Genomic DNA, 24256 nt, shown 5'->3' with positions numbered 1-24256 from the left:
CTCTATTTTATACAAAAATTTTGCTATACGAAAGCTTTGCCTGTCTGCCAAAATGCGTATTAAAACTTTATCACTTTACGAGCGCTTTTGAGATTGTTTTGTTGGTAATGTGGCTGTTTTTGGTAATTTTCGTACGCTTTAACCCATCTTTAAATCAACAAATTATTTTTAATCTTTGACAGCACTGATACTAATTTTTATGGTTGATCTTTAGATAACATTTTTAATTATTTTAATTTCACTCTCAACCACGCTCTAAACCTAAACGGTGACTCTATGGAGCCTATGGCTCTATGTTCATGGTCTATTGCTGGGTTAGACCCATTGTCTACGGATATTCTCTATCTACGGCTGGACCCCAGAGCCATAAAACCAGCTAATGCTGGTTTATTTTGTTCTGAGCATTCTGAGAGCTAATGTGAAGCGCCATCTTGTGAAGTGAGTGTGAAGTGTTACGCTCTCAGACTAAGAATAAGGAGACGTCTTGTCAAACGCGTACACCCGAAAGGGACAAAACATGACAACAAAAGAAATAAAACGTAGTTACCGTAGATAGAGTAATAAAGGTGTATCTAACAGGAACGTTTGCTTTCTCATTCACACTAAAAAGAGAGCACAGATAAAGTTACTAATGTGATAAACAGAGACGCAGCTAACCCATTTTTTGTCCCTTATCGTGTAACTGGTTATTTTCAAGAATACATACAACTTACATACAAGGCATGCAACTTTAGTTGCGAAACAAACTTTGAGAATTCGTGGCGTAATTGTATTTCTCATGAGTTATTTACTTGTTTTTCACATAAAAAACGTTTAATACAAATATTGTTGATCGGTTAATACAATGACTACTAAACAATGGTAATAATTGTCGTGTTATTCATCGTTACTTCGTGCTATCGCTATCTCATACACGGTTACACAGTACTTAAATCTACCTATTATTTTATCTACGTTAGTTACGTATTGAAAGGTTATGTTTCATAATTTGCGTTCGCTACAACTAAAGAGAATTTACCCAGCAATGCAACATAAATGGCTTCTACACACCTTCAATACTAAATTTAAAACAGAAAACTAAATAAAAACTCGTAATATTCGCAATTAATTACTATCACAGAGGTTTGTTGGGCACAAACTACAACGTGCCCAACAAAAAAATCTATACTATGACATAGACAAAAACTGTGTTTATGTCTCTATCACTCTTCAGAGCTTTTCTATACACCTAGCTTGCTCTAACAAGGTATTATTATTTTAATGCCAAATCTACCTTGATGATTTATATATCTGAGGTTACGCTGTTCCCTTATATGTGGTGTTGGTAAGTACTGTGGTAAGTACAAAATCTGAAATTCATCGTTTTATTAAATATTAGAGCCACTCTATATACATAACATCACGATATATCCCGATAATCTACACTAATATTATAAAGAGGAAAACTTTGTTTGTTTGTTGAAAAACTGGACCGATTTTAAAAATTCTTTCACCATTCGAAAGCTACATTATCCACGAGTAACATAGGCTATATTTTATTTTGGAAAAAAAATAGGGTTCCGTAAGATATTTGGGTTTTTCGGACACAAGGTGTAAAAAATCAACCAGAAAAGTTACTTATTTTGCGTAAGCTGCCTAAACAATAAAAGATAGAACCATAAAATGTTCTAATTAATTGTAGATCTTATAAATATCTACAAAAAAGTCCGCGACACACTATAACCATCTATGTCGAGTGAGGCACAGCAACCATTTTTTTATTTAAAAATCTTGAATTTTTTTTGGACTACATTTAAACGCGTTTATTTTACTCATGCTATTAATCCTTATCAAAATAAATGATTTCATCACTAAGAACAGTTTATGGAGATAATATTTGGTCTTTGAATGATTAAAATTGGACGTTTGGTTTTGAAGTTATGGCGAAATTAAAATATTACGATTTCTGCTGCACGGCCTGTTGTATATTATATAAAGAGGTAATGTCGTTAAGTTTGTTTGTAGGGGGTAATCTTTAGAACTACTGAACCGATTTTAAAAATTCTTTCACCAGTAGAAAGCTACATTATTCCTGAGTGACATAGGCTATACGGGATCTTTAAAAACCTAAATCTACGCGGGCGAAGCCGCGGGGATCAGCTAGTTGAAGATATTTTGAAAATTTTTTTTCGAGGGCACCCTATAATCGATACTGAACCCAAAACTGTAATTTTTTTCATTTTTGTCTGTCTGTCTGTCTGTCTATCTGTCTGTCTGTCTGTCTGTCTGTCTGTCTGTCTGTCTTTCTGTATCACGGCCGCGCATCACTCCGAAACTACTGAATGGATTCCAATGAAACTTGGTACGATTTGAGGTCATACTATGAGGAAGAATATAGGATACTTTTTATCCCGAAATTCAGCATGGTTCCCGTAGGAGAGGGGATGAAAGTTAAAATGTATACTGAGTTGTAATTCATTAACGCGTAGTCCGATTTCATTCATTCTTTTTTTGTTAGAAAGGGGATATTTTAAAAATTGTTCCGTAAATATTTCAAGGTCATTGGTTTTTAACCGACTGTCAAAAAGGAGGTGGTTCTTTTTTCTACATCGATTTTTCGAGGTTTCTGGACCAATTTGCAAAATTTTTTTTTAATCAACAAAAAAAGTTTTCGTGGTGGTCACATAAAAAATTCTGGATTTAACTCCTTAATCCTGATGCTGCAGGGTTACTGCCCGCCTGAGTTATCAAGATTCAGGAAGTGTTCATAGTGAATTCATATTGTAGGTACCAAGCAACGACTTTATTCTCAGACTTCAAGTCTCAACTCAACCCTGATGATGTAGGGTACAGCACTCCTAAACTATAATGTTTCAGGAACTGCGGATGATGCAAAATTATTTTAGGTACCAAGCATAGGCTACATCATTGAACTTCGGATCCTAACTCCTCAATCCTGATGCTGCAAAGAACTGAAGTCCTAAATCGTGGGGATTTTAGAATTTCTGATAGTGAATTGATATTTTTAAAAAAATAAAAATTTTAATCGACTGTTAGGCGGAACGAAGTTCGCCGGGTCAGCTAGTGTATAATACAGCATAAATGTGTCTGCATCTTATAGCTATATTTAGCACTAGGTAAATATAATATAATGTTCTCAAAGGTGTGTGAAGTCTACCAATCCACACATGGTCAGTGTGGTAAACTATGGCCAAAACCCCTCTCACTCTGAGAGGAGACCCGTGCTCTGTAGTGAGCCGGTAATGGGTTGATCATGATGATGATGCAGATGATGAAATATAGTATTTGAGGTAACTATACAAGATAAGTTGCAAGTCCATGGCCTATAAATGACTTTTAATTTCCTTTTTCGATTAGGAAACAGGGATGGATTTCGCAATTTCTCATTCAGTTAAAATTTATTCGATTTTCGCCATTGACAATTTCAATATAATATTCTGTAAAATTGAGATGGAGGAGATTTTATTTGCTGGCAAGTAGCAGCCTTTGTCCTACACTTGGATGAATAATTATCGTGATCTTAAAAGAGCGTTGTCACTTGTCACGAATTACAAAGGTAAAACGTAGTGATTATATTCTCTTTGGTTTTGCCTTCTCCATAAACGTGACACTGGCGAAACACTCTGTGCCCAGCTGGCACACCTAAATGTACCTATCCTATATCCTATATGATCCTATATGTTATTGGTCTGTGCCTAAAAGCCAATAATTGGGAATTGAATTGAATTGAACAAAGGTTTATTTTATTTATTTTGATATTAAACTCCAATAATAGAAAAAACAGAGGAGTCAGATAAAGGAACATAATATTTAATCTTGGAGTCAGATAGTTTATTTAAAACGGCAATACTTTTATATCGCTAGCTTTATTGCAAACTCAGTACCTATGTCTTCTCCTGTGATTAAATATGTTGGTAGAACTACTAATTTTAAGGGTAAAACATTATGGGAAATAGTTGGAAGTCTCAAGAATTATGGAGTAGGAAGATTGATTGTTCGTTCTGTATTCGAACGCTATCCTGAACCTAGTTTTATGAAGATTGTAAAAGTAGAAACCTGTCCTCATGAAGTAAGTTTGGTTATTGCTATTTGTTTTTGTATTGTAGGTACTTAGCTCAGTGGCTTGAACTGGATTTTTGAGCTCCTAAACATTGATCCCAAAAGCAAGAGTATCTTTTATGATTAGTCACTCTCACACTAGTGAAAACAAAAAACAAATAAAAGTGAATTATTTAAAATGAAAAGTTAAGCCCTATGAAATAGATGGCCCCCCTTTACAACTTGTAGCTAGATTTTATGAATGAGAAAAAACAGACTATTGTAGGCAAGGCTGGATCTCTAAAATCGGACACTCCCAAGTTCTTACAGTGGTGTTGTGAAAGGATCCTCTTTTTGAACTTTGCTATCTATTATTTACACCATCCATTCCTCTCCCTCTTTGTGTACAAAATCAATAGGTATTATAAAAAGAAAAGATCTGGCTAATTCACTCATCAATGCCCAGTATGTAGACAAGGAATAAGGCCAGATTTTTTTGAAATTCTTATGTTGTATCAGCGGATGGTTATTAGTGTTGAATGGTCTTTCTCGGTTTATCTCATCTTTATACTCTTGTTGACTGTATGTATGTTGTATATTTTCAGGAACGTCGTAGAGTTCGTGTTTGGGTGGAAAAAACGTTTAGAGGTAGGACCCTGCCAAAACTTACAGAAATCTACCGCACATCATATAAACCAGATTACAAGCTTATTTCCAAGGATGAAGAAGCACAGCTGCTACAATCGACAGATCACAAAAGGACAGAAGTCATATTACCAAACACTGTTGAAATGCCACCGTTGATGAGAAAGTTTATTGTTAAAGACCATGAGAAAAAAGGGTTAGAGGTAAAATCAATTTTAGGTCTGTTCCATTTTCCTTACAGCCTTTTTTATCTTTCTTTGCAGAAGGATATGGATGCAGATTTATTATCAGGATAGGAAAAAAAACTGTAAAAAAACAAAAACATTTTTGTTTAAAACAAGACAAAACATGTTTAAAACTATTTTTTTTAATTCAAACATGTTTAAAATGCAATGCCAACCCTGATTTTTCCTAAGAAAACTTAACCATTAGTGATTAATGGAAGGTTTCAGAACCTTCTGTAAATTATTATCCATACTTAATATTATTATAAATGCAAAAGTGTGTCTGTCTGTCTGTCTGTCTGCTAGACTTTCACGACCCAAACGTTCAACCGATTTTGACGAAATTTGGTACAGAGTTAGCCCATATCCCAGAAAATTGAAGAGTTCCCACGGGATTTCAAGAAACCTAAATCCACGCCGACGAAGTCGCGGGCATCATCTAGTTATTCAATAAATGATGCCCACAACTTCATCCATGTACATTTAGGTTATTTGAAAAGAATGTGGAAAAATTCCTTGATTTTCCATAGTACAAAGTAACTTTATGTCTGTCTCCAGAATATCTACCAAAATTTTGTCAAATTCAGTTAAGTGGATGGCCCGTGAAAAGGTAACATACAGATACCTTCACATCTATAATATTAGAATAGATGTGTAGTACTAGTTGTGCTCGTAGTACTTAAGTGGTCTATTTATGGTATAATATTATGTTTATCTCTGTACCCATCAAAATCAGTTCAATACAATATGGTCCATGTAAAGTTTGCAGACAGACTGACAGACTAGTACACATTTGCATTTATAATATTAGTATGGATTCAACTACCAATTCTTAAGTAGGTAAAACAATAGTCCAACAAATCAAATTTGAATCTACAATCTTTTATATCAAGGTGTAGCCCCAACCAGAACTATTGAGGATTAATAAAATTATGTAAACAACTATGATAAGTAGAATTGTTTTTCTTTTCAGGTTATGAAAGACTTTGTGCTGCCTATATCATACCACCACAGCCCTAACAGAGTACAAAGAATTGCAAAAGGTGATGAGAAACCTACAGTACAGTTTACTATGGGCCTCGGCAAACCTGCAAGTCCTTCGCTTTATGAGGGTGTGTCACTAGAATAAACCTTGTAAAGGCCTTATCAGCTATAACGTAAAATGTCTTCTTATTCTTAGCAAATTTCCGAATTTTTAATCAGGGTCCTTTTATTATTTCCAGCTGTAATTGATAGGCTAATAAATAAATAATAAAATAAATAAACGTTTATTCGCTGGGCTGCCTTACACATACTACCAGATCCTGGTGTGCAAATGGTTAAAGAATATTACAATTACATTAAAATTATTTTAGTTCATTACATTTACGAAATCATAAATTTAAACATTACTCAATCAGATAAAATAAAATAAGGATTTCTATGTCGTAGTTAAAAACAAAATAAAATATATAGTGATTACAGAATATAAACCAGTCATTTAAAAAGAAGCAGGACAAGAGCATAGTTTGTCAGCGCATATAAAAGTCAATTATATTATAAATTTTTATCCATGAAATAGTCATTAATTTTGTTATACATTTTGTTTAAAAGAAGATCATGTAGTTTCCGCTTGAAATGTAGTATACTAGGCGTGTTTTTATCACTTCGGGTAGCTTGTTGTAAGTTTTTATTGCCATGTAGTATGCGCTTTTAGAAAAAAGATTTATCCTCGTGTGAGGTAGCTGAATTTTATTATTCCTTCTTCTGCTTTTCAAGTTTGGATTGACCTCATTAGCCAAGAATAATCCTGGATTTTTTTAACAAGTAAACATATTTCTAATATATAGAGTCTAGGCAAGGGAAGTATGCCGTGACATTTAAATAAAGGCCGGCAGCTGTCCATCATACAAGTATATCTCTTTCTTTATTGTATATCTGAAAGGCCAACAAAGCTTTGTATGTTCCAATATGTTCTTTGCTGCTAATACACGCTAGACTTGCGATTGCCAGCCTGTTTTTGGAGCAACTTAATTTTCGCCATCTAATTTTGGCACTAATAGCTGCAGTGAGCGTCATGTGAGCATAATTAAAAATAAATGTTAGTGATAACACAATATAATATGTCAACACAAAGACCATTTGACGCATTGTCAATTTTAATTCCTGGTACGCTAGGGCGCTTTGAATCAGCACAAAAAATACTTACCTTTTACCCTTACCAGCGTACTTGTATATGTAATATCGGTGTTTGCTAGGAAAAATAGTTTTACAGTTCTCTCCACTCTCGTATTGCGTAACTAGGACATTTTTCTGTGACCCATGCCTCTTCTTGCTGCAACTTTTCCCATTGTGAGGAGTTGTAGAAGTTCGTATTTCGAACCTATTATCGTGCCCTAAATACACGGCTTTTCCGACATCTGACATCTTAGCAGTTTGCAAAAGTTAACGTTTTAGATTAACCCGTTGCAGAACTTCCCCATTCGTGACTTTGCAAATTTCCCAACTAATGCCCAAAATACATCTATATACAGTGCCACCAACTTATCTGTTCAAGTGACAGCGTTGCTAGTGGAGAATTTGGTATTGCTAATTCTTTCAACATAGCGAAACTTTATAATATAGCTTAATTATATTGCAATACTGGCTGATGCCCGCGACTTCGCCCTCGTGGATTTACGTTTTTCAAAATCCCGCGGGAACTGTTTGATTTTCCGGGATAAAAAGTAGCCTATGTGTTAATCCAGGGTATAATCTATCTTCATTCCAAATTTCAGCCAACCGTCCAGTAGTTTTTGCGAGAAGGAGTAACAAACATACACACACACGCACACGCACACACACACCACATACAAACTTTCGCCTTTATAATATTAGTCGGGATTAGCTGATACCCGCGCCTTCATAGGGCTCTAGTTCCGATTTTGCCCACTTGAACAGATAAGTTGGTGGCACTGTACTCACATCTCGACAGCTTATATTCAAGTTCTATAGTTTATGACTGATTAGAATAACTAGAAGGCCCAGATTAAAAGTAAGGAACTAAAGGAATGAAGAAACATGCCTCCATATTAAATTGTTTGTGCAGGCCGTAAAATAAATTGTACGAATAAATTAGAGTTTAGACTTTAGTGTAGTTAGTAATTATTGTTCTTTCAAAAAATTATAAACATTGTTTTAAAAGTATTGTTTAATTTCTGAAAGTCTGCTGTGAAGCAAACTTCTTGGCTAAATATAAATTAGTTTCCATTTCAGGTAGATTTTGTTCCAATTCTAATTTCTGAAAAGATAAAGATTAAGATTTTTATTATAAGTCCCGCAAATTGCTTATGCGCGTGGCCGCCATTTGAGTGACGTCAGCACTAGACTGAAGTTTCGAGCTGATGGTATATTTTTATTTCGGCTGACGTCTAAACGACGTCATTTTGATGTTAATGAGACATGGTTCCAGCGCAATAGCAATTTGCGGGACTTATACCTACATAATAAATAATAATATTATTCCGTCGATTTACTGCAAGAGCCAAGAACTCCTTACCCATTTAAAAAAAAATTGGCAATCGGTCGAGTGCCGACAGAAGTGAAAAGAAGTGAAAGTTAGAAATACGAAATAGGTACCTAAGTGTTTTTTTTTGGATTTTCAAATTAATTTTAGTGTCATGAATAATTTCTAGTCAAATTAATTTTAGTGTCATTCATAATTTATAAATTGAAACCATTTATTTATCATTTAGTTAGTTTTTACATCTATCGGCCATTAACATTTACAGCTGCACTCAGAGTCGCTTAATCGTTACTTAAGTTTAGTTAAAACGAGACAGAGCTATATCTCTCACATAAATCTGTCTAGTTTTAACTCAATCTTAGGTAACGAGTGCGGCTGTTAGTTAATTTTTACTTCTATCGGCACTCGGAGCACTATTGACATTTCCAAGTCGGTGACGCGACCTTGAAGTTTTTACCTGTCCCATAATTGCCAAGTCGAGAATATCATTGAAATAGGTTTCTTGGTCCCGAATAGCCGCGAAATAAAAACCCAACGGGAATTAGTGATACAAGTAGTATCAGTATTACCGTCAATGGGAAAGCTCAACGGAAATAGTGAGACCCACCCCACCATCTGTGGAACCAGCTATAACTGAGCTATCTAACGCCATAATTTTAATTGTTCTAGCTTCAGGTATCTTTAAATAATTAATATCATACATCTTTAAATAATTAAAAACGAAACAATCGTATACTGTCGATATGTCGATATCAATAATTCTTAGTAAAGCTAGCAAACAAACATTGGGGCCGATTCTCTTGTACACAATATCTAAACTAAACTAAATTAACAGTTCTACATCTAGTGCTACCCTTTTCCGCAAGCAACACTATGACAGGGATAGCAATAGATATAGGCGTGTTATTTTAGTTTAGTTTAGAGATTTTATACAAGAGAATCGGCCCCAATGATTTTAATTTGCCACTAACCGGACCTTTTGTGGCGCCCTTTGAGATCAGAGTTGCCTATGGAGTATGGAATCCCATTGCAGTATTAGTAGACAGGAAATCGTCTCAATCGATAAGATATTTTCTTGTAATCGGATCGGTCTAGTTCTTAGTACACAAACGCCCTTCGAGGCCTAATTACCTTCCAGAAATCACGCATCTCTTGCACTTCCTCTTCACGTTGGACGAAGTATTGTCGGACGGTTTTTTGTATCAAAGTAGCTGCATAATCTTCTGGCCATAGCCAAGACTTCGGGTAGTATGGACGAGGGCTGATAAATATACAAAAAGACGGGCAGTTTTTAATAGGTTAGCGTTGTCAGTGTGCGGCATGGTCTGGCATGAATTATTTATTTCACAATATTGCCCATCCGTGCCGGTGTAAATTAAACCCATCCTAACTGACAAGCATTTGAAGAGCCTACGTAGGCATAGGTGCAATTTTATTTTTATAACTAGCTGATGCACGCGGCTTCTCGCCGGCGTGGATTAAGGATTTGGAATATCCCATGCGAACTTTTGATAAATCAGAACAAAAAGTAGGCCGCCCCCGGGATGCAAGGTAACTCAGTAGGTAAGGTAGGTACGTACCAAATTTCTTAAAAACATTTAAAGCGGCTACACACGACCCTAAAATCACTGGCAATATCGGGACAGCGGTGGGGAGGACCCTAGATCGTATCATAAATCGCCTGGTGTGTAGGCAAATCGTACCCGATTTTTTTCGTTCCTAAATCGCTACGGGCGAGCTCACGATTCAGGGACGATTATCGGCTCAGGGAGCGTTGTCAGGACGTGTGTAGCGAAATCAGGACTGATTTTTGCGCAGTCTGCGCTCGAGCCACAGAGTACTTTTTACATAAGGAAATAGAGTACTATCTCGCGAGCTAATAGTGGCAACAGCTTAGTAGCGCCATCTGTATCTGACGAACGGAACTAATATTTATAATATATACATACCTACCTATATATATAGACTGCTTTATAGGTTCATACCTATACATATAATACATACATCAAAGACTACAATATTTGACATACATATAGGACTGCTATGGAAGGTTGGATTGTGTTCAGATTAATTATTTATTAATATTTGACTCCCTTACAATTTAACATATCATGTAAATTAAAAAAAAAATCTATAATAATTAATCTGAACACATATTTTTAAATAATAGAAATTTTTGGATTCTAATCTTTATTTTTACCAAAATTAATCCTAATCACTCTTCCTTATCCTAATAAAAACAGTTGATAAAGTTCCCTGAGGACTGGGGTCTGGTGCAGAGTAGTTTAATTTCAAGATATCACCACCAATATTATGAATCCAGGTCATAAAACGATCCAAATCTTTTGCAAGATTTGGAAATTCATGCAGGACATTTTCTATACCTGAAAAGTAAAAATACGAGTATCTTAGTATGGTCACAAGTTCATAACATGTTCACTAAATCTGACTCAATTCACATTTCTGTAGAAGCCTTTTACAAAATTCATCAGTAATCTGCTTTAACACACTTTAAAGTTTAAGATACAATATACCTTGTCAAGCTGTGATAGCCTAGTGGTTAGGACGTCCACCTTCTAATCTGAGGTTGGGGGTTCAATACAGGGCACACACCTCTAATTTTTCGGAGTTATGCGTGTTTTAATTAATTAAATATCACTTGCTTTAACGGTGAAGGAAAACATCGTGAGGAAACCTGCATGCCTGAGAGTTCTCCATAATGTTATCAAAGGGTGTGAAGTCTACCAATCCGCACATGGCCAGTGTGGTAGACTATGGCTAAACCCCTTCTCACTCTGAGAGATGACCCATGCTCTGTAGTGAGCCAGCGATGGGTTGATCATGATAGGAATTTGGTCTAGAAAAACTAAAGAAATACTACTTCTTTATTCAAATAAACTTTTAAATAGGTGCTTTCGAATCGTCAAGAGAATCTATCACTGGATCGGAAACCTATGCGTGAACCATATTATTGTCATCAAGTTCAAGGAATGTAATAAAAATTGCATTCAAGGATTAAAGTAGATAATGGCATTTACAAACCTGCAGTGAATCTGAACAGCCTGGAATACAGCCCCTCTTGTAAGACATGTTCACTAAACTTAACTAGTACCTAACTAAAACTATACTGGAGTCCTGTCTCGAAAATAAACACTGGAGCTCTGTCTCAAAACACTGGAGTCCTGTCTCAAAACACTGGAAGTCTCTGTTTCAAACATGGATATGGAAAACTTAAAATTTCTTTGGTCTCAAAACACTAGAATCTCTGACAGCTTACTTAGCGTGGGTTGGCTTCACTGGTTTGCTAAACGTAGCGTGAAATCACTAACAACTTTAAATAGTCACAAAAGGTATTAAAAATAGTAAAATCAGAACATAATTACGACCGCCAGCACAGACCAGAAGGGGTTGTTTGCCCAATTTCTGATTTCTACCATATCAATAGCAAAAAATTGTCTGACAATTTTATTTTGAAGAATATTTATTAAATCAATGATACATACCAAAGGTAGAACCAAATAAAATATTGGTAAATAGAAATAACTATATATAACTATATATAATAAGCTGAATAATGGTTAGAGAATATTTTTTTGCTTTAAAATACAAATATGTCAATGTAAACTAAACTACCAATTTGGTAGAAAAATTAAACATGGGATGCCTTGACCACAGAATAATATATCGAATTTGTCCAGTCACAGTAGCGCGGTAGGTACCTACTTTTCCCTTTGGTACTAAATGAATTGAAGTACCATGCTATTTGTACTAAGATTGATGACCCTGGCCATAGAGTAAAGTAATACACTGGAAATAGAGAGCCTTCTCATAAGATTTTACTGTCACCCAAATTCCTAATCCAAACCTAGCACCATCTATTAGTTGGTCACCTACAACTGTAACTGTATACATACCTATAGGTATCTACATACATATATACCTACTATACCTATAAATAAATAGGTGGTACCTACTACGTGCATTATATAGGTAAACCAAAACCACAATAGACCTTTGACTTTACAGTGTTTTATTGAGTTTCAAAACAAGTATTAATTTAACAATAATACTTAATTTATTAGTGAATTGAAAACAATAAAACACTGAAAAGTCAAAGATCCATGTGATTTTTATCTATTTAATGCACGCAGTGTAACAGGACCACCTTTTTATTGGCACCTTAATTATTATAGGTTCATTGGAATAACAACACTGATTGTGATTTACTTTTTATTTTTGTTATGTCTCACAGATCACTAAATGTTAATTTCACGAGAAGACGAAGAAGAAACCACTCGACTCGACGTACTAGTAACGGAATTTACCTTTCACCAAAACAGAAAAAACAAAACACCATGCCGATTCAAAACACAAATTGCAGCCATTTGCAATCTCTGACCATAGAGTAAAGTAAATCAAGCAATAATTTAGTTCAGGTGACCAACTAATAGACGGCGCTAATAAAAACTACAATAGGTGATAATAAGCGACTTTCCGGCCCCTGACCCTGGCTCGAGCGCTGCGGCGATACGACGTGCTTGCGATTACTATTGTCGCCGCGGGCGATACGACGTGCTTACGGCTACTATTTTTTATTTCGAAAATATGGCAAAGGAAAATGAGCGAGAAGCGTGGACAAAAGTCATTGATTTATTTAAAGATTTATTTTGGCTTAATTCATGGCGTTTCATTAACCAGTTTTTAACCCAGATCCTCCTTTTTCGTCTCTGGTTAGGTGGCACCGTAGTGAGTGCCAAGACAATTCCTATTTTCTGCTGTTTTGAGAGCGTCGGCGGCATTTCGGAAAAACGAGCAGTCTGTAGCACGGTCGATTACGTACTGACAGGCAAGGACGTGTGTAGAGTAGAGACAATTTTATCGCCGATTCAGCCCCGATTTCACTGTCTCGATATCGCCAGTGATTTTAGGGTCGTGTGTAGCCGCTTTTAAACGCATGATTTTGCAAAACCCCGCACAGCACCAGGATTGAGGAGTTGGAATCCAAATTTTTATGGGACTATGTCGCAAAGTTTCTCTATCGATTAAAAAAATACGCAAATCGGTTTGGAAATCTCGGAGATTTCGGTGTATTACTATGTTGGTAGGAAAACACAACTCGTTTTTGAAAGTCAGTTAAAAAGTAGCCTATTTATCAGTATAGATAATATATAGATATTAGCTGGTTTCGTCTGGGCGAAATTTCGTCAGGCTGTAATTTTTGGCTTCTACTCCAGTTCTACGAACGGTGATAGCCTAGTGGTGACTTCGGCCTCCTATTTAGGAGTCCGGGCCGGGCATATCGCTTCTCTGAATAATGTGCGTTTTATACAAATAAATATCATTTGCTTTAACGTGCGGTAACGAGAGGGTGAGGAAAACGTTCTGAGGAAACCTGCTTGCCTGTGAGTTGTCCATAATGTTCTCAAAAGTGAGAAGGCTGCCAATCCGCACTTGTTCAGCTTAGTGGCTATGGTGTCTTCTCATTCTGAGAGGAGACTCGTGCTAAGTAGATGGCCGGCGATAGGCTTTAGATAATGAAGATGATGCATTGTAAAGAGATACTTACTTTGACTTTAATAACTCTCGAACCCAAGGCATGTTAAATAAATGCAAGTTGTTGTATTTACGCTCAGGATACCGAGGGTTGTGATTCCATAAGTGCTACAAAGAAAAATATGTTAAACTAAAAAGCCGGTCAAAGTTTCCGTACCAGCGTACAAAAAATAACACTTTTTTTATGATGTGAGTACCTAACCACAAATTCACAGTTTTCGGATTTACTTCTGCTATACCTGTTGCTGTGTCTGATTCCAGAACAACGGAAAGTACCCTAAAGGTTTGATTCCCTTGACGGATGTTGACGGACATGACAGACACGAAATGATCCTATATGGGTTCCGTTATTTCTCTAGAGATACGGAACCCTAAAAATCAATATTTTGGCGATGGCTCATTTTGGCATTTTGCACTCGGTCTCGGTATAAAAAAAAGTGGGTTTCAGCTATTGCCTCGCCGTATAACGACTTGTTGGGCTTTTTATCAAAATGCTTGAGGCAGATAGCGTTCGAATGAAGGAAACTCGCTGCATAGCCTCTGTGCCCTGAGCACTATTTATGATTATCTTAGATTACCTCTTACTCTATCAAAATTGCCCAGGCTTGTGGCTTGTGCGCCCGCGTAGTTCACTAGTATCACGCCTTTTAAGCGATCCATTATGCGGCGACAGAAGTCCTACTGTTTAGATTTACAAGTTGGTTGTGGGGGTCACTTTACCACGTACCGCACGTGTTACCACTCTACATGGAGTACTGGAGCACCCCACTTCTAAGGCCCACTAAGAAAACCAGTTACATAAAAGTTAAAACATTGTAGGGTTTTAGGGTTAACGTCACTAGATAAAAATTTCCTGCTCATCCTACTGGTTCACTAAAAATGTAAGTACGGAGACAAGAGTTTACAGCTCAAGCTTTGAAAAAATAGTCAAAATATCGCCCGATCGTTCGTGCGATGTGCCTTATTTACCTGTGCAATATAATCAATCCCATTAAAAAAGCATTTCTGTGTTTTCAAAGCGTCCCACATTATTGCTTTGTTCAAAGTTTCTTCCAACGCTGGTATGAGATGAACGAAAACTTCCTTTGTAATAAAATCGCATTCGGTTTCTAAAATTTTCGATTTTTAATATTATAATAGATTCTTCTAAGTCTATAGATTATTATCTACCTAAGTCTATAAATTATCTACCTAGCTACCTACTAGTACCTATGGTCCGCGACAGGTTGAGATGGCAATCGGGGTATGAGGCGGGGGGACGTCTCGCACACCCGCACGTGTCACTCGTTCCCTCCCAATTGCCATTTCAACCTGTTGCGTATCTACTCTTCTAATTTATTTTAGAAATACTTTTTTGCTCTTGTTAGATTTTTATAATAACTTAATAATAATTATTAAATAGGTAAACTAATTGCTTTCATAGCTCAATAGCAGCTGAATGATACCACGAAAAAAGCTTTGACCTTGAACTGTGCACTGGGTGATTTATTTAGGTATGGATAGATGATGATGAACTACAACTTCGCTCGCGTTGATTTACCTAGGTTTTAAAAATCCCGTGGGAACACTTTTATTTCCTGGGGTAAAAAGTAGCCAATGTCACTCTCCAGCTCTTTAACTGGGTCGATATAAACATAACCGTTGTATAAAAATCACGTCGATCCTTTGCTCCGTTGTGGCGTGATTGAAGAACAAATCAACAAGAAAACTTTGCAACTGTGCATTGTAACGGTTTATATCTCCGAGGGTGTTCCAGTGTCGGAGCGAAACCTGCGTCGAGTCACGAGTGTGTTTTGGTGGATTTGTGTGGTATTGCAGGGTGGTGCGTGTTGCTTGCTTAGGGGCTGGCTTTTTCTGCATATTTAGTAGTAGGAGGTTGGACGTGGCATATCGCATGCTGTATGTTGCACCTTACAGATTTGTCTTTCAACGTATTAGTGGGATTAGTATAGCAAATTAAGTTTTTGGTTCCTATATAGTATATCGTGGACTTTCGCAGATGCAAAGCAACGCCTGCTTGTATACAATACGTAAGTAGCTAGATAAAAAATAGCTAAATCAAAATACTAACTGTAAAATAGTGGTTTAGCCGTAGGGTCTTTTTTAGTTTGCGCATATTCCTCGATCTCTTTAAGAATTTTATTACTTTCTTCAATTAACTCGTTCCAATTAGCCGTGTACTTCTTTTTGGTCAATTTTGGAAAATCTATTTCGGAGCAGGACAAACTGTCTGGTAACGTGAAAGGTGCCACGGCTTCACCTTTTTCAGCTGCGGCAGATTTCGAATCTTTTCCAACCTTCATCTTACGTTCACTGACTTTCCCGGCCATTTTGTGGCGAGAATACAATTAATAGAGAGAATGAAAACGTTTCGAAAATTAGTTTGAATAAAGCTAAGAGTAAGGATACAACAAAGCAATATTTAAATGGCTCTTTCACCATATAATATTAGGTAAATGATCTTGTGATGCATATAGATTTGACATAATAGCTTTGATGGCTTTGATTTATGTCATGCATCTTTTTCTTTTTTACCTTTACTATTTTTTTCATTTAATTAATTTTATGCCTATCTATCTGTATTTTTTCTGTGATCCATGGTATTTACTTATTACTTACAAGTTACAATAAAATTGTAACTGGACGATTTCTATTCAGTGTTTAAAAATAAGTGTTATTGCGACTATTTTATTATCAGGCTAGCTCTATATAGATACGTACCTATATAACGCGTAAAAAACTGCCTATTCCACTTTTTTTGTCCATGTCAAAAGTTTTATTTTAGTCCTTATTTCATAGGTGAACTTGGGTGAACTGTACTATTGACATGATAGTTGACCCATAACGTTAAAATGGCGCATGAGGAGTCATTTTGTACGGACTATACTTAATATTTAGATTTTGAGACAAAGTACCTAGGTAGCGTCCGGGTTTGTGATTAGGTCGGATAATTGATCCAGTTAAAAACGAAATTTGTTAATTTTTATAAATTATTTATTTTACAAAATAACTGCACAAGCATTTACTTAATATCTCTGGACATTACCGTCCAAAGGCAAACAATAAATTAAAATTTTAAATAATGTCTACTTTCTAAAAGTTCATTGGAATGTTCTAAGAATATCTTTATACACTCGTTTATCTATGAAAAATCTTCCATTTAATAATGGGAGAGTTTCCCAGTAATTTGTGAGATCCAGTCTAGATAGTGAGCAACTTTCACATAGACGCCGGGGACGCCAGCTTGGCCGCATCCAATGCCCCATGAGACTACACCAACTAATTGCCAAGTGCCGCTGCGCTCGCACACCAGTGGACCGCCGCCGTCACCTTTGCAAGCATCTTTGCCATCTTCGCCTCCAGCACAAATGAACCCTGGATTCAGTTCATAGTTGTAACCTAGGCGCGTCTGTCGCAACTGTTGTTGACATTGACCATGGGGCAGTACTGGAACGTCGACTTCTTTCAGGATATTTTGATATTTCCCGTTGGTGCCGAACGCGTCTTTTCCCCAGCCGGTCGTCCAACACCTTTGTCCAGCATATTCGGTGTATTTATCGGGCAAGCAGGCAGGGCTGATGTGGGGATACTTGGGCCATTCCACTGGGTGATCCAATTTTAGTATAGCGAGATCGTTGTCTAAAGTCCCAGCGTAGTACAGAGGATGCACATGTACGGAAATGACGTCTCTTTCGATGTATGGGTAGAATTCTACGTCGTGATTAACATCCCATTCACCTAAACGCACTCTTAGCTCGAATCCTTTGTATCTGTAAAAGAAAATGATGAAGGCTTAACATGGTCATCATAATATTACGATCCACCCTATAGCTATTTTTAATGTTGGTTTCCTTTCCATAGACAGACGTAAACGTTTTAAAAAGGTCTTCAAATGATGATAATGATACTTACGATTTGATACAATGAGCTGCTGTCATAATATGAAGTCCATCAATGAGTGTTCCTCCACAGACATAAACCGATTCTTTAGGGTCCTTCTTTAATATAGCGGCTTGCCATGGATATTCTCCGAATTCACTGTCACCGTCCACGTAGGATGGTGTCTTTATTCTGCCATTGATGCCCTGCGAGTTCCTTAGGCCACACTGACCACGGCTAGATGCTTGTGGCCGAAGAGGGCGACGACAGCACACTTGGTTTTGTTGACATTGAGGAATTTGTGGTCTTCCGAAGTATCCTTGTCGCTGAAGGAACAAATTACAAGTTAAGTAAATTAAAAAAGGTAAATTGGGGTTTTAAAATGTTGCGTTGTTACTTGTTACCTCTTCAATGTGTTCGATCCCAGAAGCTTCTAATGAAATTTCTCTTCTCCTTCTTTTCTCAGGAAACCGAATAGCTTGGCCTCCCCGGTTTGCCCCAGGATTAGAAGGGACGGTGAGGGAACGTGAATACGCGTACCGGTTAGCGTAGTTAACGTCTCTATTGTTAGTACTAGTATTGGCGGATCGTTCAAAGCCATAACCACCCAAGTAGGGATTGTCAACGACAGAACCATCGTAATTATTATTATCATTATCATCATCGTCATAGTAATCGTCATTACCTGATGGTGTTTCGAAAGTATTTTGTGGATTTTCTCGATAGTGACCATGCTCATAATGTGAATAGTGTGGTGAATAAATTGGTTTGTGTATATAATGCGGCGGGTGTGCAGGGTATGAAAATGGAGGGTGAATAGGTTTATGAAAATGTTGATCATAATAATATGGTTTGTAATGGTGAAAATGTTCATGCTTATTAAGAAGATATTCCTTCTTTTCGTGGAATAGGTGGCCCAGTTTATTAATCACATGTTCATTCGGAGTTACGTGTAAATTGACAAAAGGTTTTACAATTTTTTCACCATAATCATTTTTGGTAACTTGTACAGCTAATAAAGGATTAACGGACAATAAACCTAGATTAAGGCCTCCGCCGTTTAATGCGGGACCGTAGGGATTAACTAAAGGATTTGAGTTGAAAGGATTAATAGGATAGCCGTGGGAAGGTTGGGGCAACCCAAAAGAGACACCAAACGTGGGCTGCACTTGTTTCTTGTTATTACCGCCATTTTCGCCGAAACCGTCCAAGCCAAAGAGGCGCTGCAGTAATTTATGTTTGTTTAGATAAACATTTAAATTTAGTGTTATTAGAGTTATGAAAGTGCCCTTGTTTAGTTGTTCTTTTTAGGTATTTCAAATGGATATGAAAAATAAACTTACACATATCGAATTAAAATACCAAAGGTTACCCCAGATTTTGTTTTGATGATAATGATGATGATGAAAATAATAATATGGTAAGGTGAGTGGGGAGATAGGATCGGTAGGTAGACTTTGTTTATTATGTTAGATTTTTTATATGAATGTATGACATGTTACAAAACATGTACTTACTGGTTCAATTTCTTTGGTCGCTTCCTTTTCTGTAGCATCACTGACGTCTCTTTTAGTAATTTCTTTCACTTCAGTAACATTTTGATCTTGTTGCGCACCGCCGGAAGTTTTGTTTAAAGTATCCAATTGTTCTTCGGTTAGCGCTACAATTTCGCTTCCTTTATTACGTGGATCTATTGGCAGATATAAATCATCTCTGCGTCCAATAATTTCTTGACTAGGACACTGATCGTAGCTTACACATGCACATTCAAATCCTTGTGCCTTAGGTTCGTGATAATTTTGTTGGTAAAGATTATTTTGACCGAATGTCGCTGGCCCCTGATTATACAAATTGTTACTAGATCCTACGTTAAGTTCCTTTTTGTAGAACTCTCCATTTTGGGATGCATAGTTACCTAAAGAATTGCCGAACTTTTGATCTTCAAATGCATTATTGTTAAATTGGTTTGTTAATCCTTGGCTGAGGATGTTAGAACTCCCTTTGTTAAAGCCGCTGTGACCAAATTGTGATCCATAAATCGTATCAGTTTCATAAATGGGTTTACTGCTTTGAGTGAAGCCTCCAGTCATGGGCTTAAATCCACCAGAAGAGAAAGCGTTGAAGTCACCTCCCGATGACGTTATAATGTCAGAAGATTCTTGATTGTGTAACTGAGATGCTAGATGTCCTACTGATCCGACTGGAATGGCTACTGGTTTTATTATGACTTTAGGTTCCTTGTTACCATCTTCATGCACATAGTGGTGGTGAACATGTTGCTGCACTATAGTATCTGGTTTGCTATTACTGTGGCCAGCTGTTGGTGCTTTGTTATAAATAGGTTTTGAGTTGTCAAAAGTATATGGTTCATTATTAGCATATGTCGGTGGTTTTGTAACATAGTTAGAGTCATATCCATTATAAGCACCACTGTTTTGAGAGAATTGGAAGTTGCCACCAGCAACACCATATTTCTCAGAAAATCCTGGTCGTATATTTCCACCATATCCTGGTCTCTTAGAAGGAATCTTTTGAGGGCGTGGAGGATAGAGCATCGGCTTAGGGGGTCCATAAGCTCTTGGTAGGCCTCGTACTGGGATAGAGGCAATGGGTTTTCCATAAGGTTTGATGTCAACCGGTTGGGCATAAATCAGTTCATCTGGTGAAACAAACCTTTTTTCTTGAGTGTCTTCATCATCGCACTGAAAACAATATAATAACAACATATAGATAGGTTAGAATACAATATTTATTAGCGCATTAAAAATTAACTCAAAAAATCATAACAATTTTAATAAATTAAAAAATTATAAAGATAAATTTACTTGAATAAGTCCTAAGGTGCACAGGCGGCCTTTGATTAAATTTCTTGCTTCTAAATCATCCCCCGAGTCTAAAGCTTCTTTGATTGTTGGATCGCTATACACGTCGTCAAAGCCACCTAGACTTCTGCCTTGTTTGCTGCTCACTAATTCGTCAACGATGTCGTCCAGTACAGAGCCAGTGGTGTTAAAATTCTTTTCTTGCGCTTCAGCTGTTTCCTCCCCTTGTAACAATTCTGTCTGCTTAGCATTGACGTCTTCCTCATTTTTATCTGCATTATCTCCTCCCCATGACCAGTCTGCAGTAATACTAGTTATAGCTAATAGCAGGATACCAAAATGCGTCAACCAGCGCATGATCTGAAAAAGATGTAGAGATATAATTTTTAACAACGCATATAGAGTAACGTAGATGGCGAAACATGGGTCGGTAGGCGGAGAATCACTTTTACTTTCGCGGACAGCGGTTATGTAAGCCTCTTTAATGTCGGAGTTTCGTTGCGACTCAGGCAAGCGTGCGTCTGCGAAAGCATTTTCTCAGGTTTCGTTAGCATACAATTACGTATCATGATTAAATCTAAAGAGGTATATAACCCCTGCAATTGAATAAATCCGGTATGGTGTCCACAAAATGTGAAAAATAGTCAAATAGAATGTTAATTTATTGGTGTCACTCATTTGTTTTTATTATGAAAGTATAATGGTGTCAGTGTCATCAAAAACCGGTACAGATGCCCGTTGGTAAGCGCCGCACGTTTTGACCCGATTGTCGTAACAACAGTGATGTAACTTCCGAGATGAAGTTTGATTTTCTTTATATAATATATTACCAAATCTACACTTCTTACACATCTTAATAACTTTAATATAAATATAATGATAGATAAATAATAAGTAAATATTATAATACAGGTATTGTAACAAAAATTTTCACAGTTTTTTTTAAATAACTTTAAGTAACTGAAAGATAGTTAAGACAACAATGATGGAAACTTGTAAAAACATAAACTATTCTGTAGGAAAAGTGTAGCCATTGAATTGAATATTTGTTTCGTCTGCTATTTGTATCTTAATTTACAGCTGCTTTTGTATCTTTATTTTTATTTGAAAGGTTTGTAGAATATTAAATTATATGTTTTTTTTTAAGTTTTACTAAGTAAATGTTTACTAGGTAAATGTTAGATATTCCTAAGTTTTGAATGGACTATAGGTCTATTTAACAAATAAAAAAAGGCTCCTATCTTAGAATTATTAAATAAGTATGATTGTACATTTCTCTGCACATAACTGTTACCGAATAATATAATAACAAATCACGCTTATCACATTCACGTAATAACCACTTAATCATGTATAATCCGAACATTGAATTATGTATTTTTCTCGTAACGGTTTTGTTTTGAATGATTATTAAGCACTATAAACTTACTTACTTTTTTTATAAAACTTTCTTATTTATCACTTATAAATGATATTAAATTGTTTTAACCACTTCACTGGCGCTCTGTTTGCGTCCGAATGACAGCCATTCCTACCACCACAACGCTTTATACATCGACCAACGTAAAGATGCACGAGCTCGGATTTTGTAAGATGATCGACTCAGACTTCTACCACGATATGTTTTTAGCTACATAGATCGCAGATTCCACCGAATCTTGTTAGGAAATATCGATAGAATGTTCTTTATGCCGATTCAGTGGTACAGGGCGTGACGTCGGCTGCGCCATTGATCAACCCTATGGTTCATTCATGACTTTGTTTCCAAGTATGTTTGGCAATGGGGATAAAAGGTTGTCTTGCCGGATCTTGGATCGTCTTTTGTTTTTAAAGTAAAGGTTAAATGATAATAATTGTATCTATTTTAAATACATGAGATATACAGATGTGATGATTTTTTTCGAATTTGTTTTCAATAAAGCTTAAACTAGATTTCTTTATTAAATTTTGTCTGCTAGCAATGTCGATGTTTATGTGTCGATAATTAAACTGAATACAATGCTTCCATTGTGACATAAGGTTATCTAACTGACTAGGTACCTATCTGTGTGATTCCTAACGCGGCCGAAAGTAGGTTATATCCTAGCTAAAAAGGACATAAGTACTTACGACACTTTCACTTATATTTATATCAAAAAGGCTTAATGACCTACAATGCAAATTAAGTATAATATATTCTACAATGCTTGATTTTTAAATCTTTCTTTCTTCTTCTTTTCTTATAAATAGTATATTTATAAAGTTAAATAAAAAGCAAAGAAAACAATCTAATCAAATCATAAGATAGAAAGATATAGTTTATGTAAAAAATGGTGGCATCGACTTGTGGCGGCAGCATAGTTGATAGCAAATGTTGCAACGTTGTTCCAAATCGGTAACTGGATGGGTGACTGAACTTTAAGTTCGGATGTTTTGTGCTTCGAGCATCGAGACCTGCTGCTTGAAAATATTGAAACAGCGTTTTCTGCCCTAACGAATGTGCGTTCTATTTCCGTACCGACTTCGTTCATCCGCTTCTACAAGTACCTATCTCCGTATTTACTATCTACTATAAGGATGGGTCTAAGTCTAATTTTATTTACTTCTACAACAAAAATTATGATTTAGGATTCGCCCGAGCGCCGCGGCCGCGGCTTCGGCTTCGGCCGCGGGAGATGAGGTTCCCAAAAATCCCAGGTCGCCTGGATCACTTCTTGTATTAGGTAACCCTCTACATGCTGTGAAGGCCTCTTTTGATTTTCCCTTTCCTTCTTCTTAGAAAAGTGGTGAAACTTGTATTCCAGTTAGTCAATCAATCAGTCATCTATTCCTTTTATATATTCAGATAATTTAGAGAACCCCTAAAATATCTGATAGTACCTATTGAAATAATTATACCTTAAGTATAATATTTAAAAAAAAATGTAAATACATATATGATATATATAAGTATATGATTTTCTTTTTATCTAGGATTTTGGAATAAAATATCAATGTCACGTGCCATTTTTATGCCGCCATTCCTTTTGCCGTGTAAAAGACTTCAACGCGCGTATTGCGTGCGCCACTATTATTTACTTATCTTCAGTGATGTGTTTTCTTCTGTGTAACGGCTGCGGAATTTGTATCACAATTCACATAGTAGATAAATTAATTTAGGCCTGAGTAACCAGATAATGAAGTAGACTTCGTCTAGTGATATATAAATTATTCGCCCTGTTTAGTTATAGGTACTATTTGTAGACTAGTTTTATAACATTTTCCCATCAAAATTAGTTTTTTGCTTATACCTATATAGAATTAATAACTAGAATTCAGTGTTCATAATAATGAATAATAGCATATAGGTATTTTAGCAATGGTAAGTGCTAAGTATGTAAGAGTAGGATTACGATTAGGATTGTGATTAATTTTATATAATGAAGGGGAAAAGGGAATATTAGTTATTATGATAAACTTGGCTAATATCCTTTTTTTTAAAGAGAGAAATAATAAATAGAAACGCGGAAGGGGGCATCCACCATATTATTATAAACCATATTATTAAGTGCTGAATAGAAAGGGACCATAACCCTCAGTAATGAGGAATACGACGAGATGAGATAAATAAAATGGGGATTCTTTTTTATTTT

At 36.2% G+C, this 24256-nt stretch overlaps 3 protein-coding genes across 3 annotated transcripts; 1 reads left to right on the top strand and 2 right to left on the bottom strand.

The window, feature by feature from the left end:
• Positions 1-3693: 3693 nt before the first annotated feature.
• Positions 3694-8069, top strand: mRpS34 (mitochondrial ribosomal protein S34). Its single transcript, XM_034975447.2, has 3 exons — positions 3694-4069; positions 4644-4886; positions 5881-8069. The coding sequence occupies exons 1-3, from the start codon at positions 3887-3889 to the stop codon at positions 6034-6036; spliced, it is 582 nt and encodes a 193-aa protein (XP_034831338.1). The 5' UTR covers positions 3694-3886; the 3' UTR covers positions 6037-8069.
• Positions 7962-16341, bottom strand: LOC117988311 (IQ domain-containing protein K-like). Its single transcript, XM_034975445.2, has 5 exons — positions 16016-16341; positions 14914-15053; positions 13958-14052; positions 9523-9652; positions 7962-8166 (listed from the first exon to the last, which is right to left on the bottom strand). Exons 1-5 carry the CDS (start codon positions 16272-16274, stop codon positions 8077-8079), a joined length of 714 nt encoding a protein of 237 aa, XP_034831336.1. The 5' UTR covers positions 16275-16341; the 3' UTR covers positions 7962-8076.
• Positions 16342-16916: 575 nt separating this feature from the next.
• LOC117988307 (uncharacterized) lies at positions 16917-22266 on the bottom strand. Its single transcript, XM_069503166.1, has 6 exons — positions 22079-22266; positions 20649-21005; positions 19341-20525; positions 18228-19046; positions 17857-18149; positions 16917-17714 (listed from the first exon to the last, which is right to left on the bottom strand). Exons 2-6 carry the CDS (start codon positions 21000-21002, stop codon positions 17105-17107), a joined length of 3261 nt encoding a protein of 1086 aa, XP_069359267.1. The 5' UTR covers positions 21003-21005; positions 22079-22266; the 3' UTR covers positions 16917-17104.
• Positions 22267-24256: the final 1990 nt, after the last annotated feature.

Source organism: Maniola hyperantus, chromosome 14 (assembly GCF_902806685.2).
Source record: "Maniola hyperantus chromosome 14, iAphHyp1.2, whole genome shotgun sequence".
In the NCBI taxonomy this organism is placed as follows: Eukaryota; Metazoa; Arthropoda; class Insecta; order Lepidoptera; family Nymphalidae; genus Maniola; species Maniola hyperantus.
Note: the sequence above shows the minus strand (reverse complement) of the source record. Positions and strands in the feature narration are given on the sequence as shown.

Bases quoted from the DNA above. Each gene is read 5' to 3' on its own strand.
- mRpS34 (XM_034975447.2), top strand. From the start codon at position 3,887: ATGTCTTCTCCTGTGATTAAATATGTTGGTAGAACTACTAATTTTAAG. The intron at 4,070-4,643 runs GTAAGTTTGGTT...GTATATTTTCAG, and splicing joins TAGAAACCTGTCCTCATGAA to GAACGTCGTAGAGTTCGTGT. The intron at 4,887-5,880 runs GTAAAATCAATT...TTTTCTTTTCAG, and splicing joins ATGAGAAAAAAGGGTTAGAG to GTTATGAAAGACTTTGTGCT.
- LOC117988311 (XM_034975445.2), bottom strand. From the start codon at position 16,274: ATGGCCGGGAAAGTCAGTGAACGTAAGATGAAGGTTGGAAAAGATTCG. The intron at 9,653-13,957 runs GTAAGTATCTCT...TATATTTATCAG, and splicing joins CGAGAGTTATTAAAGTCAAA to CCCTCGTCCATACTACCCGA. The intron at 8,167-9,522 runs GTAATTAGGCCT...TTATCTTTTCAG, and splicing joins AGATGCGTGATTTCTGGAAG to AAATTAGAATTGGAACAAAA.
- LOC117988307 (XM_069503166.1), bottom strand. From the start codon at position 21,002: ATGCGCTGGTTGACGCATTTTGGTATCCTGCTATTAGCTATAACTAGT. The intron at 20,526-20,648 runs GTAAATTTATCT...TATTGTTTTCAG, and splicing joins GCACCTTAGGACTTATTCAA to TGCGATGATGAAGACACTCA. The intron at 18,150-18,227 runs GTAACAAGTAAC...TTGTTCCTTCAG, and splicing joins GGATCGAACACATTGAAGAG to CGACAAGGATACTTCGGAAG.